General features: G+C 43.7%; 1 protein-coding gene across 1 annotated transcript in view; it reads right to left on the reverse strand.

The window, feature by feature from the left end:
- Positions 1–203: 203 nt before the first annotated feature.
- AP1M2 (adaptor related protein complex 1 subunit mu 2) overlaps positions 204–17,912 on the reverse strand; it is a 44,846-nt gene continuing 27,137 nt past the window's right edge. The window contains exons 7-12 of the mRNA XM_082257193.1: positions 14,903–15,045; positions 12,854–12,925; positions 11,048–11,206; positions 8,475–8,600; positions 7,208–7,283; positions 204–569 (exon numbers count right to left, since the gene is read on the reverse strand). Coding sequence (XP_082113319.1) covers positions 547–569; positions 7,208–7,283; positions 8,475–8,600; positions 11,048–11,206; positions 12,854–12,925; positions 14,903–15,045 — 599 coding nt within the window. The 3' untranslated portion in view covers positions 204–546. The remainder of the gene's footprint in view (positions 570–7,207; positions 7,284–8,474; positions 8,601–11,047; positions 11,207–12,853; positions 12,926–14,902; positions 15,046–17,912) is intronic.

Below are 17,912 nucleotides of genomic sequence, written 5' to 3' on the forward strand. Positions count from 1 at the left end.
GTTTTGTAACCTTAGCTAAAAGACAAAGAATACTGGCCCAGAGAGTGGCAGACAATCATGGGAGATTATTGGTGAAAATGTAAATCTTAAAAGTCATATTAAATAAAAAAATATTCATGTTTGACTGCAGAGAACTTTAATTTCCTATTTCAGCGGATGGTGTCCCGTTATAAAGGGACATGTCCTGAAGAGGGCAGTAGTCATCTACGGTCTGAGGGGTAGGTGGGATGAGGACGGACACCTGCTTATGTACAATGACATGACAGACATAAAGGAATAATTTCATCACAGGAAAGGCAAGATCATGTGAAATATCAGAGAAGTACTGCATCATTGAACAGGGTAAGGAAGTGTACAGCTGCAGGCGTACAGCCAAAAAGTCACTGGTAGAAATAAAATATTTATAAAAGTACTTTCCTTAATGTCCGAATAACATTATTGTCATTTTTTTTCTTTATCACAAATATAGATTTTTAGTTTAAGTAGAAATGTCATTTGATGTTAACAGCTCTTTGAGTTCTTCCTCAAAAACGATTCTTGAGTGCATCAGTTTGTGCGAAGTTGGTAATCTGTAAAAGAAAAAAACATTACATCTATATGATGGGTTCCCACTCAATGGGAAAAATAGTGATGGCTCATGAACTCGAATTGTCAGCTATTTAAAGCGGTTGTATACCAAAAAAAAAAAAAAAAAAAAACCCTGCAAGACAAAGGCATAATGAGTTAGCATGCATCGCATACTAACTCATTATGAAACACTTACCTTAGAACGAAGAGTTCCGGGCACAAAATCGACCTAATCGATTTTGTGTCCATCCGCTTGCTCTTCTTCACCTGAAAAGGAATTGGATAGTTAGGGTTATTTTTTTTTTTTTACTTACCTTGTAATTGTAGAAAGAAATACTCACCTATTTTCTACTTCCTCCTTCTGTGGCCACAGCCCGCGCCGTCACTTCCGGTTTGCAATGATTCCTGGGAGCTGAACGTCATCGCTCCCGGGAATCAATGTGACGGCACCGGCCCCGCTCGTCACTTCCGGTGCGACGCCGCATTCCCTGCTAAACCGCTTCTGGGCATGCCCAGAAGCTGTGGAGGAATGCGGCGCCGCACCGGAAGTGACGAGCGGGGCCGGTGCAGGCGCATTCTGGGAGAAGAAGACACGGAAGAGGACGCAGAAGAGGATCTCGCCGGCTTCAGCTGCCCACAACAGAGATGGCAACGCTGGAGAAGAAATTTTAAAAGTGAGTATTTCTTCTTGCAGGTAAGTGCAAACCGGGACAGATCAGAGGCTAGCCATTGTGGAATGTACTAGCCCTGACTGTCCCAGGTGTATTTTCATTGAAAAAACTCCGCTTTAGAACGAAGACCCGACACGGACCCCCAGACACCGCTGTGGGAGCGGACATGATCCCTCGGCGTCTCTTCCGGGTTCGGCGGCTCCTGCGCTGTGATTGGCCGGAGCCGCAATGACGTAACTCCCGCACATGCGCGCGGGAGTGATTTTCCGGCAACTTCCCGGCAAGGAACTCTGAAGGTCCGCCAGACCTTCAGAGCGCATGCGCCGCACGCGTCAGCGGCTGCATGCAGCGCAAATATCTCCTAAACCGTGCAGGTTTAGGAGATATTAATTGTACCTACAGGTAAGCCTTATTATAGGCTTGCCTGTAGTTAAAAAAATCACAAAAAGCGGTATACTACCACTTTAAGCAGAATATAAAGATACGGTGCATTCCGGACGATGTCCAAACTTTTTTTTTCTAAATGCTGGATTGATATAAAACAGATGGCGCCATGATCAAATTGCATGCAGTAAGATGTGTCAGCAGCACCAGGCTCTTTTTCATTTTTTTTTGATGTTGTGATCTGGTTCACACCTATGCATTTTTTACATGTGAATGTGTCCCATAGGAAACCATTTACATGGTTTCCTATGGGACACATTCACATCTAAGTTTTTTTCAGCTGCTGCATTTTTGGAAAGGGTCAGGGACTTTTTTTTTTTAAACACAAAACGGTGCTTTTTTTTAGCTTTTTTGCTTCAATGGACTTTAATAGAGAAGCAGCAGAAAAGCATGTAGTGCGTTTTTTTCGCCGTGATTTAAAATTTTTAATTTGCCCAACAACGAATTGGGGAAAAAAAAAAGAATAAAAAATGCCAATTGGTGCAGAATTGTGGTAAAATCATGTGTGCAAAAACGCACAGCGGATCAAAAAGCAAACTGCATAGGTGTGAGCTGAGCCTTAGGATCTCTATACCAGCTCCTTCTTTAGGCAACAATGATTGGACTGAATGGATGAGGTAGAGAGGAGGGGTGGTAACGTCACAATCTCCATGTCATCTGTAGCACCCTCCAAGGTAGGTGCTAGGTAGGTAAAGCCTAGTGTCTCCATCTGCTTATCAGGGGAGCCCGATTGTTAGTTTTGTCTGTTGCATGTGTCCATGTATGATTCATCTGGCCTGAGGGAGTGTCCTCCACTGTATCCAATAGGGGAGCCTGTTGGACAGTGGAGGAAACCCAGCCAGTGACCCAGAACTTCCGGACTAAGCAGGCCATCGCTCATCAGAGATACACTCCCAACTCCTGAAAACCACAGCATAATCACACTGGTGGTGTAATGAGCAGAGATGTATAGTAACTAAGTAGAACTACTTCACTACTGTACTTAAGTACCGAAAGGCGGTATCTGTACTTTCCTAGAGTAGAATTTTTTTCTCCTACTTCCACTTTTACTTCACTACATTTTTTCGATGATTTCAATACTTCTACTCCGATATTTTTTTTTTGTGCTGCATAGTTACTCGTTACAATTATAAAAATTACCACTGCCAGAACAGTAGATGGCAGGTTTCATGAAGCTCAAAACATGTGTATTATCAGCGCATACGAAAATAAATGATACTGTATGTATAAATAAAAGCTGCATTTGAAATAATAAAAAACAATATGATGTTCAAACTTTTGACTTCTTTCTTTAATAACTACATAACACAGTACTTATACTTTTACTTTCAGTACTTGAGTAGCAATTTTTTTTTTCAAAACTACTGGTACTTTTACTTTCAGTACTTGAGTAGCAAAATTTAAAAAAAAAAAAAAAACTACTTGCAATACTTAAGTACAAAAAATGTTGAATACTTTAGTACTTCTACTCAAGTCACTTTTTGATCGAGCACTTCCACTTCTACTCAAGTCACTTTTTGATCGAGCACTTGTACTTTTATTCAAGTATGGGTTTCGAGTACTTTATACAACTCTGGTAATGAGTGGGCATTACTACAGTACATAGTTCTACACCAGCCATTCTCAACCTTTTTAGCAGAAAGGAACCCTTGAAATAACTTTCTGGTCACAGGAACCCCCTGCCAGCAATCTTTATATGGTACATGGTACATTACTATGACGGTCAGTAGGAAGAATGCTCCTTAACCGGTTGCCGACCGCCGCACGACTATATACTGCGGCGGTCAGCCCCGGCCAGGCAGAGTGACGTATCGGTACGTCACTCGCCTGTCACTGACTTGCGAGCCTATAGCGAGCGGGCGCGCGCCCGCCGAGGCGCGCGCCCGCCGCGGCTCGTTCACAGGCAAGTCAGTGCGTGTGACCGGCGGACTCGATGTCCGCCGGCCACACTACGATCGCTCCTGTGAAGGGAGAAAGACAGAGCAGCTTGTGTAAACAAGCTGCCTGTCAGTTCTCCCTGTGTAAAAGTAAAGATCTGACCGTTCTACTATGTAGAACGGTTGATCTTTGCTTTTACACCAATAGCAATGTCCCTACACAGTAGAAAGCACGCCCCTAGGACACACTTAACCCCTCCCTTCCCAATAAAGTTAACCCCTTCCCTGCCAGTGTCATTTTTGCAGTAACAGTGCATATGTATAGCACTGATTACTGCAGTAATGTCACTGGTAACCCCAAAAGTGTCAAAAATGTCAGTCAAGGGTCCGATCTGTCCGCCGCAATGTCGCAGTACCGAAAAAAAAATCGCAGATCGCCGCCATTACGCGTTAAAAAAAAAAACACCAAAAATGACAAAAATCTTTCTCTTTGTTAGTAAACGCGATAACTTTTGCGCAAACCAATCAAAATACGCTTTTTGCGATTTTTTTTACCAAACATAGGTAGCATAAAACAAATTGGCCGAAAAATGTTAAAAAATTTTGATTTTTACTTTTTTTTTTGGGGAATTTCATATAAAAAAATGTGAAAAATATTGTTATTTTTGCAAAATTTACGCTCTTTTTTTGTTTATAGCGCGTGATCAAAAAATCGCACAGGTGATCAAATACCACCAAAAGAAAGCTCTGTTTGTGGGAAAAAAAGGACGTCAAATTCGTTTAGGTACAGCGTCGCACGACCGCGCAATTGTCCGTTAAAGTCACGCAGTAAAAAATCGCAAAAAAACCCCTGGTCCTTTAGCAGCCAAATCCTCCGGGGCTTAAGTGGTTAAATCTGTGGTCAGTGGAAAGAACTGCCCTTTTACAAATAGCTAAAAAGATTAATAGTGTTAGTTCCCTGCGCTATGAGAAACGGTTTATAGCTCAAGGAACCCCTAGCACCCTCTAGAGCACATGTGTCAAACACAAGGCCCACAGGCCAAATCTGTCTCGCCAGGCCATTTCATCTGGCCCTCGCACCCTGGGCATTTTTTTCAACAGCAACGTGACAGAACTCTGTTGTTACCTCTGGCTCCCACCCTCCTCTCCCTACTCACCATTGTCACTTGTAAACACGGAAGCCTTCTACGTTTACAAGGTCAGCTTTCCTCTCCGTGGCTCTCACAGATGCCTGCCCTGCACTAATGCCAGGGACAAGGTGCAGGGGTCAGAACTGAGGAGGGGGTAGAAGTGAGATGTGGACAGCCTATAGAAGAGAGCAGATTCCTGCCCTCTGTACACAGCGCGCACCCCTGAACTCTGCACTCTGTACATAGCACACTCATGGTATTTATTGCCCCTTTAAGAGCCTCCCGCTGTTAGTAAGAGAGATGTGGACAGCCTATGGAAGAGAGCAGATTCCTGCCCTCTGTACACAGCGTGCACCCCTGAACCCTGCACTCTGTACACAGTGCGCACCCCTGAAACCTGCACACTGTACACAGCGCTCACCCCTGAACCCTGCCCTCTGTACACAGCGCGCACCCCTGAACCCTGCACTCTGTACATAGCACACTCATGGTATTTATTGCCCCTTTAAGAGCCTCCCGCTGTTAGTAAGAGAGATGTGGACAGCCTATGGAAGAGAGCAGATACCTGCCCTCTGTACACAGCGTGCACCCCTGAACCCTGCACTCTGTACACAGTGCGCACCCCTGAAACCTGCACACTGTACACAGCGCTCACCCCTGAACCCTGCACACAGCGCGCACCCCTGAACCCTGCACACTGTACACAGCGCGCACCCCTGAACCCTGCACACTGTACACAGTGAGCACCCCTGAACCCTGCACACTGCACGCAGCGTGCACCCCTGGACCCTGCACACAGCACGCACCCCTGAACCCTGCACTCTGTACATAGCACACTCATGGTATTTATTGCCCCTTTAAGATCCTCCCACTGTTAGTGTGATTTGCACAAACTCACTGTTCAATGTGGTTCGGCGCGGGGGGGGTTTAAGGTGGAGTTCCTGCACCCATTCTCTGAGAAAAAAAGCCCTGGATAGATTTATAAAGTCTTACAGATACAACCGTCCCTTAGAGGGCAACCAGAATGCTGATGTAGCCCACAATGAAACAGACACCCTGCTCTATAGGAGCCCTAGGATTCAGCAGAACCCGGTTTGAGATTGGCTGTTCTACACAATTCACTCACAATAAAGTTGGTTGGTGACTCCACTACATTTTTAGCCCTACTACTATGGCAGATGCAATGCCTTTAGGGACATATATTCCCTCAAATGTGTTGTAAATCTCACTTATCCTAATGGTTGATGAAACAAGGAGAAATGACAGTTGTGTGACCCCTGCAAGAAATTTATTTTTAAGTATTTAACGTGGAACTTAACTGCATCAGCACCACAAACTTCAAAGCGCTATAAAAATTAATATTCAAAGCAAACCTACCCATTCATGTCTCCATGCTTTATTTTGTTAAGAAATCACTTTGAACCCCCATCCGCAAGAGCAGATTATTTAGCATTTACTTCCTGGAATCCATCTGCCAAAAGCTCAGGCATGCAGGCAGGAGGGAAACTCCTGGGATGCATGACATTTTTGCCTAGGCCACAAGCCCTCCCAAGAACCAGCCCACTTTTTGCAGAATGGCTGAGGGCTATTGGAGGAGTATTAAGGCAGGGTGCTGTGATGTTTCCAGAAAGCTATACAGAGCACCCTGCCAGCCCCTCCCACCAGCCATGATCTGCCTGCAATGCATACAGAAGCACCGAGGCCCAGTGATGGCTGCAGGGCAGCTGATAAGACAGTACAGCCAGCCCTCCTGTACTGGGCCCATAACCCATCAGTTCAAAAGGGGGGCACGGGCACCTGCTGAGCTGGGGGGCTGGCTGTACTGTCTTATTGCAGGCACAATCTTCTTTTGCCTCCCCTTGCAGCGCTGCCAGCTTCTCTTCTTCTTTCCCTCTCTGGTTACACTGCAGGGGGATTGGTTGTAGCACATGCACCTGCCTGGGTGCCCCTGGGTGCCCCTTTCCCCTGCAGCGCTGCCGGCTTCCCTCATCTCCCACCGGCAGCTGCTGTGGGCAGACAGGGGGATGTTTCAAGATGGAGAGCGGGGAGGGGAGCCAGTAAATATGTAATTTACTGGCCACTTCCTTTCCTGAATGAACACAGTGAACGATCAGTATCAACCACCCCTGTGTCCATTCATCACTGAAGCATCGCTTATGTTTACTATGCTTCAGTTTGTGAATGAGCAGGAAGCCTTAGTGCAATTCCTATTAATTCATCATTGCAGCTGCGGCTACAGAGAAAGGGACTGATAAATCTTTGTCCTCAGTCACTTTCAGCCGGGGTAAGGGGGCCCTGTCAGGTAGGTTGTATGGGGCCCCATGATTTCTAACAGCAACCCTGGATGGCTGGGTCTAAAAAAGGGCATGTAATTAAAAAAAACAATGTGATTAACATGTTGATGAGGGGAGAAAGGAGGAACCAGGGAAGGCAAAGTATAAGCAGCTTATATCTCAACTTTAATGGTTTATAAAATATTTACTTGCAGTTTATGTTCACATTAATACTCAGTACTCACCTCCACTTTGTGTGATATATCTGACCCATGGAAGTGCCTGATACCCACTCTTCTCAATAATTTTCATATACCGAACCTTAAAAAAACACAAAAATGTCAAAAATGTCACTGTCTGGCTGATAATTTCCCATCCCGCTCAAATCATTTTTATGAAAACCTGCTTGCAGGGTCACACACGGTGCAAATTTTGAGCCATCTATTACCAGCTTTAAGGGTGGAGATTCAGATGCTCCCAAATGCCCATTCCTGACTAGTTCCTGTTAAATCATACCTACCCAAAAACCAAAACATAATATATTGCAGCTTACCAGTTCTTTGATATGTTGCCTGCACTAGTTCTTCTTTCCAGGCTTTTCTCCCCTTTATTTTTCACCTGGTGATCCAGTTGGCAACAGATTTCCAGTCCCTGGGAGGCTACGCTCACTCTCTGTACTGTATTGTATGAAGGGAGCTATGGTTGCCACCCATGCTGGACTATAAAGGCTTGCTTTTGTTCATCTCCATTAAACAGGGCTTTGCGGGTTACAGAAGGAAGATAACATTATTTGTACTCTGGGTTCATCTCATACAATACCTGATCAACAGGTATTTTCTATACTTACTGAAAATGTTTTGAACCCGAAAAAAATGAAACAAACAATGCAGCCAACACCTCTAAAGACCAGTAGAGGCTGGTCAATAGGGGGCGGGGCGCCCCCTATTGACCATATCTATATCCCTTCCAATCTCCATACTTCCCTTACTGCACTCCCTTATCTTCATATAAATAACAACCCCCCACCCCCATATCTATACATCCCTAATCTCCATATGCATTATCTTCCTTACTACTGTACCCTCAATGGGGGGGGGGGGGGTACACTGGGGACTGACCTGGATCAGTATGGGGGGGAGGGACACTGCCCAGAATCAGATATTTATAATTTTCCTTCCACTTCACAATTATGTGCCGGTCTATCACATAAAATACACTAACGTTTTTGGTTGCAAGTTAACATGACAGAATGTGGATTATTTCAAGGGGTGACTATGAATACTTTTTCAAGGCACTGTAGCTTGATTACTGAAGGCCCCTTTCACACTTGTGTGACCTCAAAGTCAAGCAATTCTTTACCGCCTTTTTTGCCGCAAAGCAATGCCTATTACGTTTTTCTGTTTGCGCCCCCCCCCCCCCCCCCCAAGCACCAGCCGACCCAGCGCTAAAGACTGGTAAGTTGCAAAAAAATAAGTTCCTATTTGTGAGTTTATCCTTTAAGTATATATATACCTGAATTCCAGAAACTGTAAAATAGGGAATTTCAAACTTGACGCCGATTGGAGGTTTTCCTTCCATTTCTTCTATCTCCACACTGGGCAGCCCAAAGTGTGCCCGCATTAGATACTCTTTACCGCCCTACAGATGCAGAACAACAAAGTTTAAACGTAATCTTGTTTAGAATGCAAAAAAATAAATCACAGATCCAACAAACCTAACAGCCAAAAATATATAAATAAATAAAGCAAGAGTTGGTTCACTTAAAGCGGAACTTCACCACCACATCAATCCCCACTCCTTGCACCTTCCAAAAAGGTCTCAGCCAGGTATTTGAGACTTGACAAAGACTGGTGGGCACATTTGTGTACATGTAAGGGGATTTATTGTGCTGTGCACAAATGCCACCAGTTTCTGATATATGGGCACCACAGCATTTGTACGCATGTGCAAAACTTGCAGAGAGTCAGTGCATGCGAAGAATCTTGTGTGCACCTTGTAACCTATTGCCTCCTAGAATAGCTGTGACATAGCCAACCCAGGAGGCAGTGGGACCTGGCCTTGGCAAAAAGCTGGAAGTTACAGCACAAATAGGTACAAATTAGAATGATTTTTTTTTTCCATTTTTGTAATAAGTGAAGTTCCACTTTAAGAATGGGTTATTCCAGTTTAACAAAAAAAAAAGGTACCCCTAGGAAGAATGACAAAGTTTTATTGCCCAATTTGTGACTGAGGGGGTGGATGCAACCATGACTTGATATGATTGTAACGAAGGACCATAGCGGGTTTCTTTTATTTATATACTGATTCATCAATATATTGTTAATAATAAACTTAATGCTATGACAAACGTAATAAAGTTACATATTGACCGAATAGCTGGCACCAGAAGAGGACACAATGTTTAATAGCCACTTATGGAACCCTTGAAATCGTTTCCAGATCTCAAGGAAAAATACACATACATTTGAGGCCAGTTGGATGAATGCCCTACCACCTATAGCCGTGGTAATGCCACCCTTACAGACAGCTAAAAACATCTCTGGCATGACTCTGCCAAGTGGCTTTGACTCCGGAACTATGCAGACACTGTTAAATGGGAATTCGACTAATGACAGCTTATGGGAACTCCTAGAAACCTCTGGTTCCATGGAAACTTGGTTGAGAATGGCTGCTCCAACAGGTTGCTAGGGGTTCTTTGAGCAGTGAGAAATGTATGCCTCTCAGATAAGTAACCACTGAAACCAATGCCCAGCCGGCTGATCCAAAAAATAAAAAAACAAACAAAAATGTCCCCATCTACACATTTGGGGTGGATAAAGGAATGTACTCTGCCAGCAGGGACTCCTTTGCTGTCAGAATCCACGGATCAGCACTGCAGCCAATAGGCTGTATGTACTGACTTAGGTTAAATAACAACTGGCGCACAACGGGGAAAAGAAAGTAATACTAGGGACTTCACGAGTATCACTGGGAAAACAGGTGATCAAACAAATAAATATATATCAAACAAATGAATATATATCAAACAAAGGGACAGTTCATAAGTCCATATGAAGGTCCATAAGAGTAAAAAATCCCAAAAAGAACTCCGTAGGCAGCTCTTGTGACAAGTAGAAGATGCTTGGAGCCAACTGGAAGGAAAACACAGGCGCCACTCTAAGTGCAGAATCTTGAGATTTATTAAAGGAACCAAAGGAAAGGTACGCACAAATATAATAGTGTAAAAGGCATCATTGACAATCACTCCGGTATTTGTATCAGGATGGCTTGAGCGGTTGCGGTATAGGTCAGGAAGTACGGACTGCCACCGATTACTGCCTGTATACCGCAACCGCTCAGACCATGCTGATATCCTTAATAAATCTCAAGATTCTGCACTTAGAGTGGCGCCTGTGTTTTCCTTCCTGCATGTACTGACTGAACACAAATTCTACAACAGTCCCATTCAAGAGTAGTTGATCATTAGGTCAACACCCCTCGAACTTGAAAAGATTTATCAAAATTCAACCAGTCCCTGCTGAACCGGCTGAATTTAAATTCCTCTATGGCAGTGATGGCAAACCTTGGCATCCCAGATGTTTTGGAACTACATTTCCCATGATGCTCAACTATACTGCAAAGTGCATGAGTATCATGGGAAATGTAGTTCCAAAACATCTGGGGTGCCAAGGTTCACCATCACTGCTCTATGGCCAGCTTTAGCCATCTGTAAGGGGGAGATTCTTTCCAATGATCACAAATGTGATTTTTCCCAGGGGCCATTATACTGATGTACTGTGTGCTACAGATCTAATTATCAGTAGGAGCTCCCTGAGACAAGAAAACGTTATTTCAAGGGTTCCAGCATGTTAAAAAGTTTGAGAAAGGTTGCCGTATATGAATACCAATATGGAGCCTTAATCAAGGCTTTAGATACCTTCAGTTTCCCACAATGCTGTGTGGATCCCTCAGGGGCTCTCTATTTGAAGGTCATGTCAGAGTTGTAATCACAATGAAATAAAAGGCCCTCTATAGTGTTTGGGTATGCCCAAAGCAAATGAAAAGTCCCCTTTAAATAAACAGAAAAATCCATGACATTTACTTACTGGAAAGGATTTGATTGTCCAGATAACCACATTTTTTTCTGGGACGTATTTTGCACTTCCAACGCTGGTTTTAAATTTTGGGGAATCTGCATCACTTGGAACTGGAACGGAGATCTCCACATTATTTGCTACAGACTGTTTCTTAAATTGACCTTTTGCCTAGTGTAAGAGAAACCAGAAAGTGAAACATCTCAAGTAGATTTCAAGGGAAAGTTTTAAAATTCTTGATTAGAAAGTCACTTTATATCTAGGGCTGCCACCAGGATTTTAATGCTTTCATCCCTTTCCAAAAATATTTGTATTCATGCTGGTTTTTTTCTTATAGCCTTTTTTTTTTAGCCCAAGTGGCTGGTTCTTGAACTGGGTCAGTTATGTCATGTTATTTTGACCAAAGGTAGAAATAAAGCTACGTCAGCCTCCTGTCTATGCCATCCTGTGGTTGGAGGACAGCCTCCATGTCACATAGCTCCTCCTGGGTGGTGTCACCCTGTGGTGGGAGGGACCAGCTACATGTCACATAGTTCTTCCTGTCCATGACACCCAGTGGTGGGAAGGACAGACTCCATGTCACATAGCTTCTCCTGTCTGTCACACAGAGGTCCGAGGGACAGACTCCATGTCACACAGCTTCTCCTGTCTGTCACACTGAGGTCTGATGGACAGACTCCATGTCACATAGCTTCTCCTGTCTGTCACGTTGTGGTCTGAGGGACAGACTCCATGTCATATAGCTTCTCCTGTCGGTCACGCTGAGGTCTGAGGGACAGACTATGTCACATAGCTTCTCCTGTCTGTCACGCTGAGGTCTGAGGGACAGACTATGTCACATAGCTTCTCCTGTCTGTCACGCTGCGGTCTGAGGGACAGACTCCATGTAACATAGCTCTTCCAGGGTGGGGTTACCCTGGGGTGGGAGGGACCAGCTACAAGTCATAGCTTCTCCTGTCAGTCACCCTGTAGCGGGAGGGACAGACTCCATGTCCCGTAGTTTCTTCTGTCTGTGTCACCCTGTGGTAGGAGGGACAGACTATGTCACATAGCTATTCCTGAGAGGTGTCATCCTGTGGTGGGAGGGACCAGCTACATGTCACATAGTTTTTCCTGTCCATGACACCCAGTGGTGGGAAGGACAGACTCCATGTCACATAGCTTCTCCTGTCTGTCACACAGAGGTCTGATGGACAGACTCCATGTCACATAGCTTCTCCTGTCTGTCACGCTGTGGTCTGAGGGACAGACTCCATGTCACACAGCTTCTCCTGTCTGTCACGCTGAGGTCTGAGGGACAGACTCCATGTCATATAGCTTCTCCTATCTGTCACGCTGAGGTCTGAGGGACAGACTCCATGTCATATAGCTTCTCCTGTCAGTCACGCTGAGGTCTGAGGGACAGACTATGTCACATAGCTTCTCCTGTCTGTCACGCTGCGGTCTGAGGGACAGACTCCATGTAACATAGCTCTTCCAGGGTGGGGTTACCCTGGGGTGGGAGGGACCAGCTACAAGTCATAGCTTCTCCTGTCAGTCACCCTGTAGCGGGAGGGACAGACTCCATGTCCCGTAGTTTCTTCTGTCTGTGTCACCCTGTGGTAGGAGGGACAGACTATGTCACATAGCTATTCCTGAGAAGTGTTATCCTGTGGTGGGAGGGGCAATCTCCATATCACATAGCTCCTCCTGTCTGTTTTAGCCTGGGGTGGAAGGGACAAGCTGAATGTCACATAGCTCCTCTTGTCTGTGTCACCCCATGGTGGAAGGGAAATCACCTAGAAGGAGATAATACAGACAAAAAAAAAATAACCTTACCTTAACCATGATCTCCAATCGACTGTGACTAAACTTCTCAATCACTGATTCAATCCATATTAACGGTTTCACCTACAAAATTGAATTTATTCAATTGCAGCCAAGCATCCCCATTAAATATTTTTATAGATTTGTATGGGACATATGTAACCAGATATGAATAGAACTGGCTGAGTTGGATACTAGCATACAAAACCATAAAAAATGGTAGGAAAACACAACCTAATACGATAATATGATATAAAGTTATATCAAATTCAAGACTGTTTGCATTCATTTTAATGGAGGCACTCATCCCTTTAGAATAGATTTTATCCATTATCTATTGGTGATCTTTTGTAGCATTATATCAGTTATCATTAGTTAATTGATAGAATTTCTGTTAAACAGAACCGGTCACAAAATAAGCATTTGTAATAATTTAAATCTCCATATTGTTATAATAGTGCAGCCATACCGGTTAGAAATTAATGTAGAATTCTAGTCAAATTCTAACTATACTTTAATCTGCTCCCACCCCTATTCCAACTACCCTGTAAAAGGAAAGATGCTTTTACCTACCTTTTCTGCACCCATGATGCAGTCTGATCATATGATTTTCACAGTGGCCGCTGTTCTATCAGTATACCGCTACCTATCAGATTCTGCAACTGGAAGTCACATTCGGACAAGAACAACTTACTGCGCATGCGCCATGCGTTCCAACATGGCCGCTATGCATTCCAATAGGTTTCCTAATGTGACACAACAGGAAGCAGCGGCGAACATCTTCTTCAGTCTTAAATTTATTTTAGCAGTAAACTCACCTTATAGACTGAATAACAGTATTACATTTCTATTATTGTTGTAATATAGTAAATATAGTGAGAATCCTGCAGGTAGAAGGTGGCGACATCCATCTTGGTACACCCTGCACTGCTCAAACTGTTTATAAAGTGAAATAATCTATTTCAGTCTATAAGGTGAGTTTACTGCCAAAATAAATGTAAAATTCAAGGCTTGCATGGTTGTAAGAAGATTTCACTTGTTTGTGTTCTGTCACATTAGGAAAGCTATTGGAACGCATAGCGGCCATTTTGGAATGCTTGGCAAATGCGCAGTAGGTTGTTCTAATCAGAATGTCACTTCCGTTTGCAGAATCTGATAGGTAGCGGTATTCTGATAGAACTCCGGCTTCAGTGAAGAGGAGAGATCGCCTACAATGGCTATAGCGCCTGAGCGGAGACGTCACCTAATGGCTTACTATGGGGCATCCGTGGTCGGCTGTTCCTCTTCTACACTGAAGCCAATGCTGGGAGCCAATCATGTGACCAGACCAGAGCGCTCGCAGAATAGGTAAGTATAGACATCTTTTATTAAGGGCTGGGACAAGGGGTGGGCAGGAGGGACGGCTGCCCTGGGCACAATGGTTTATTGCAGGGATGGGGGAACCCTAACCCTAAGGGAATGGGGGGGGGGGGCGCAGTTTGTCATCTTTGCCCTGGGCGCTCGATGACCTTGTCCCGGCATTGCTTTTATTTATAAGGTAGATAGAATTGGCGTAGAATGGGGTGGGAGCAGGTGTAGTAAGCATAGTTAGGATTTGACTGGAATTTTACTTTAATTTTTTGTTGCTTACTTGTATTCTCTCCCTGTCAGATCAGAAGTGAATACCACAGCACATAGAAGTAAGCAATAGCTCACCCACAACTATATCTTTCTGATCAAAAATGACAAAATGTTTTATTAAGTTGAATTGAAGAGGAAGCATTTTAAAAAATTTCATTGTAATCTATTATGTTGTAATGCGTCTAGTAAAAGCAAAGTCTTTTCTCTCAGTTAGTCTTAAAGCATGCAAGATAAAAGTAATCAAGCAAAAAAAAAAAAGTTAAGTAAAAGCATTAAAAATTATAGCACCATGTAAAAAAGATTTCCTTCCAATAACAATCAAAATTTACAAATCCAATCTAAAAAAAGAATCAATGCGGTACTGAGGTGTGATCAGAGGTTCAGTGTATAGTTTGTAGGCTTTATACAGTGATATTATTACATACTACACTAGATAGATACCTGTGTGTTTAGCCGATAAGACATCAGCTCAAAGTCTCCATCTGGTGGAATAAACGAGATTGTACGATCGTTCTCAAAGCGTGACAGACGAACGCACTGATGGAACTTCACATCTTCTAGTTCAACAGTTTTGTTTTTATTGCCTATGATGGGAAGCAGACAAGAACAAATCACGCCTCTGGTATACTGCAAGAACCTGAGAAAGATTAAAATCTTTAATTAAAAAGTTCAGCCATAACATAACTAACGCTAAATCTACTCGCAGCCACATTTTAAAACAAATCTGTCTAACCCTGTAAAGAATAAATTGCTATACAGTGCATTGAAAAAGTATTCATACCCCTTGAAATATTCCACACTTTGTCATGTTACAACCAAAAACATAAATGTATTTTATTGGGATTTAATGTGATAGACCAACAACAAATGCACGCCATACTTTTCAGATATTTATTTTTAAAAAATTTGGAAAACAATTTATCATTTTCCTTTCACTTCACAATTATGTGCCACTTTGTGTTGGTCTATTACATAAAATCCCAATAAAATACATTTACGGTTTTTGTTATAACATGACAAAATGTGGAAAATTTCAAGGGGTATGAATACTTTTTCAAAGCACTGTACATACCTTTTCTGCTGCTGATCTGGTCCAGTCTCCAGTGGCGGATGCTTTGTGCAGGAGACAGCCGACAATGGCTGGGAAGTGACGTCACCCATAGACTACGGGGGGCTTCCGTTGTCGGCTGCCCTTCCTGCACACGCCTAAACAGTGAATCCGCCGCTGACAGCCCAGCGTGGGACTGGCTGCAGAACTGGTAAGTCCGGTGATTTCTTCTTTACAGGGTTAGAAAGATTACTTTTAGAATGTGGCTGCAAGTAGATTTAGAACTAGTTAGGTCACGGCTGAACGTCTACTTTAAAACTGGTCTGGTTTTCACCTCTGTCTGTGTCACTATGGGGGGGGGGGGGGGGGATTTCCCCCAGAGGTGCTGTAAGCATCACTGTAGGTTTGGGACCCCACTTTAAAAACTAGCACTTGGCCCCAACACCTCTTGATTTTTTCTGCACATTACCTGTGCTTTTTGGTTGAGACTGGGGCAGTTTTTGTTACCAGGCCTAGTTATTGTGAACCACATTGGCACTTTATATTTTTTTTACTTATTCACTCTGCCACTGCACTTATATATATATATATATCTCTCATTTTCCTTTACTCACAGATTACCCTGAAGTCTAAGGGGGGGGGGGGGGGGTGTTGCCATTGGGTTCCTCCCCCCCCCCTTCAGGAGAGCCCCCACTCAGTGGTTGGCTTCGGCTGACCATGTGAAGCGGGACCCACCTGGCCATTTGGATAGGTGGACCAGAGTATGCCTTGCCCAGGTCAGGAGTCTTGCACCCTTGGGGGGGAGGGGGGGGGGGCAGGGGAGGGTCCTTCTTTCTGTGTGCGTGTGTGTTCACATGCACTTTTTTGGTTTACCTTGGTGTGTTTTTGCACACCGCCCTGCTGGCTCAGTGGAAAAAAAAAAAAGAAACAAAAACCATTGGAGGAATTTACCCCGACTTCCTGTCCTAATGATGAATAAGTATGAAAAATCTCACCACCAGGGACACAGGCAGCATCAAAAATTAAAAAAGCTTTTTTGGAACACTGGACCCGATTAAAACAAACAGAGACATTCCCTAGGAAATAGTTTTTTCGGCATGACTTTGTGTATTCCCCTTCTTATAAAGCTCTTTTGAACATGACCTGATCTCGACAGCCTAGTCTGGTGTTGTTGTGGCGGTTGGAGACCTGGGGAAGGAGGACAGAGGTTTTTTTCCCCTTCCACTCCAGTGTTGTAGCTAGGACACACTACTACCCGCCCCTTTTAAGCTTCCCACTCCCCCCCCTTTTTTTTAGATTTGTTTTTCTAATTTTTTAATGGTGCCTGCATTGCGCATATTGCACTCTATGTTATATGTAGTAATTGACACATCTCTACTGAAGTCTGTAAGGCCATGATTGGTCAGGAGATGGGATATGTAACATATTTTTAGGAACTTATCGCCTATTGGCCACCAAATTACTGGTTCAGACATCCTGACATATCAGTGGTGTATAGGTTAAATTCTTAGAACAAATTTTTTTTTTTTTTCTTGTAGGCCTTTTGTACTTTGCTTTTTCAAAAAAATACAAGAATTGATAAAAATCAGCTAAAAAATTAATTGAATCTGTACCCACTCCACTAATTGTTTTTTTTTGCTATTCATGTCGATGTTGGAAATATTCTCCTGATTTTCTTTCCCAGGGTCACAACAACATTAGGTGAAGGGAAATTCCCTCGGTGGAATTTTTTTCCAGATTGAGTTCTACTTTAAAGCAAACTTATGCTTTATCTAGTCCTTGAGAGAGCGATACCGTAGAAAGGGGTGAGCAGTTTCTCTGACCGCTCTAGCAATTTTGTCAGTGACGACGTCCTAGACGATGTCTGTTGATGACGAAACGCGCGTCGGGTGGTGCGCACGGTGACGCACGCCGGTACGGAGGAGACGCAGCGGCCATCTTTCTGGTGGTTTGTGGAGCACAGTGTGACACACGGAGGTGAACACCGGTTATCTGTTGAGATGCCTGATTTTACCAACTAAATTGTAAGTGTTCTTAATCTGTTGTGCCTTAATTTTTGACGGTCTGCGCTATGATAGCGTCCTGCTCTTTGTTTTACACAAATTTATGTGGTGGAATCTGTGAATCCTGCTTTATCGGGAGGAGGATCGCCCTGGGCTTCCATATCATTTGGCCGTATTGGATCTCTGTTATGGGGATCATCTTTATTTGGTAAGAGGCGGTGTGATCAGGGTGTCTGGTGATGGTTCTCCGGATCTACAGTTTTGCACTTCTTCTGCCTTGAAATGGACACTAAATAGACTGTTTGGTCCAGTCATTTCTGGGCGTTTTTAGGAGTAGCGCCACATTATTTACTATATCTCTACTTGGATCTGTGTGTATTATTCCAGATTTGTGTGGCTG

This window comes from Pelophylax lessonae, assembly GCF_965119305.1.
Source record: "Pelophylax lessonae genome assembly, chromosome: 4".
NCBI lineage: Eukaryota > Metazoa > Chordata > Amphibia > Anura > Ranidae > Pelophylax > Pelophylax lessonae.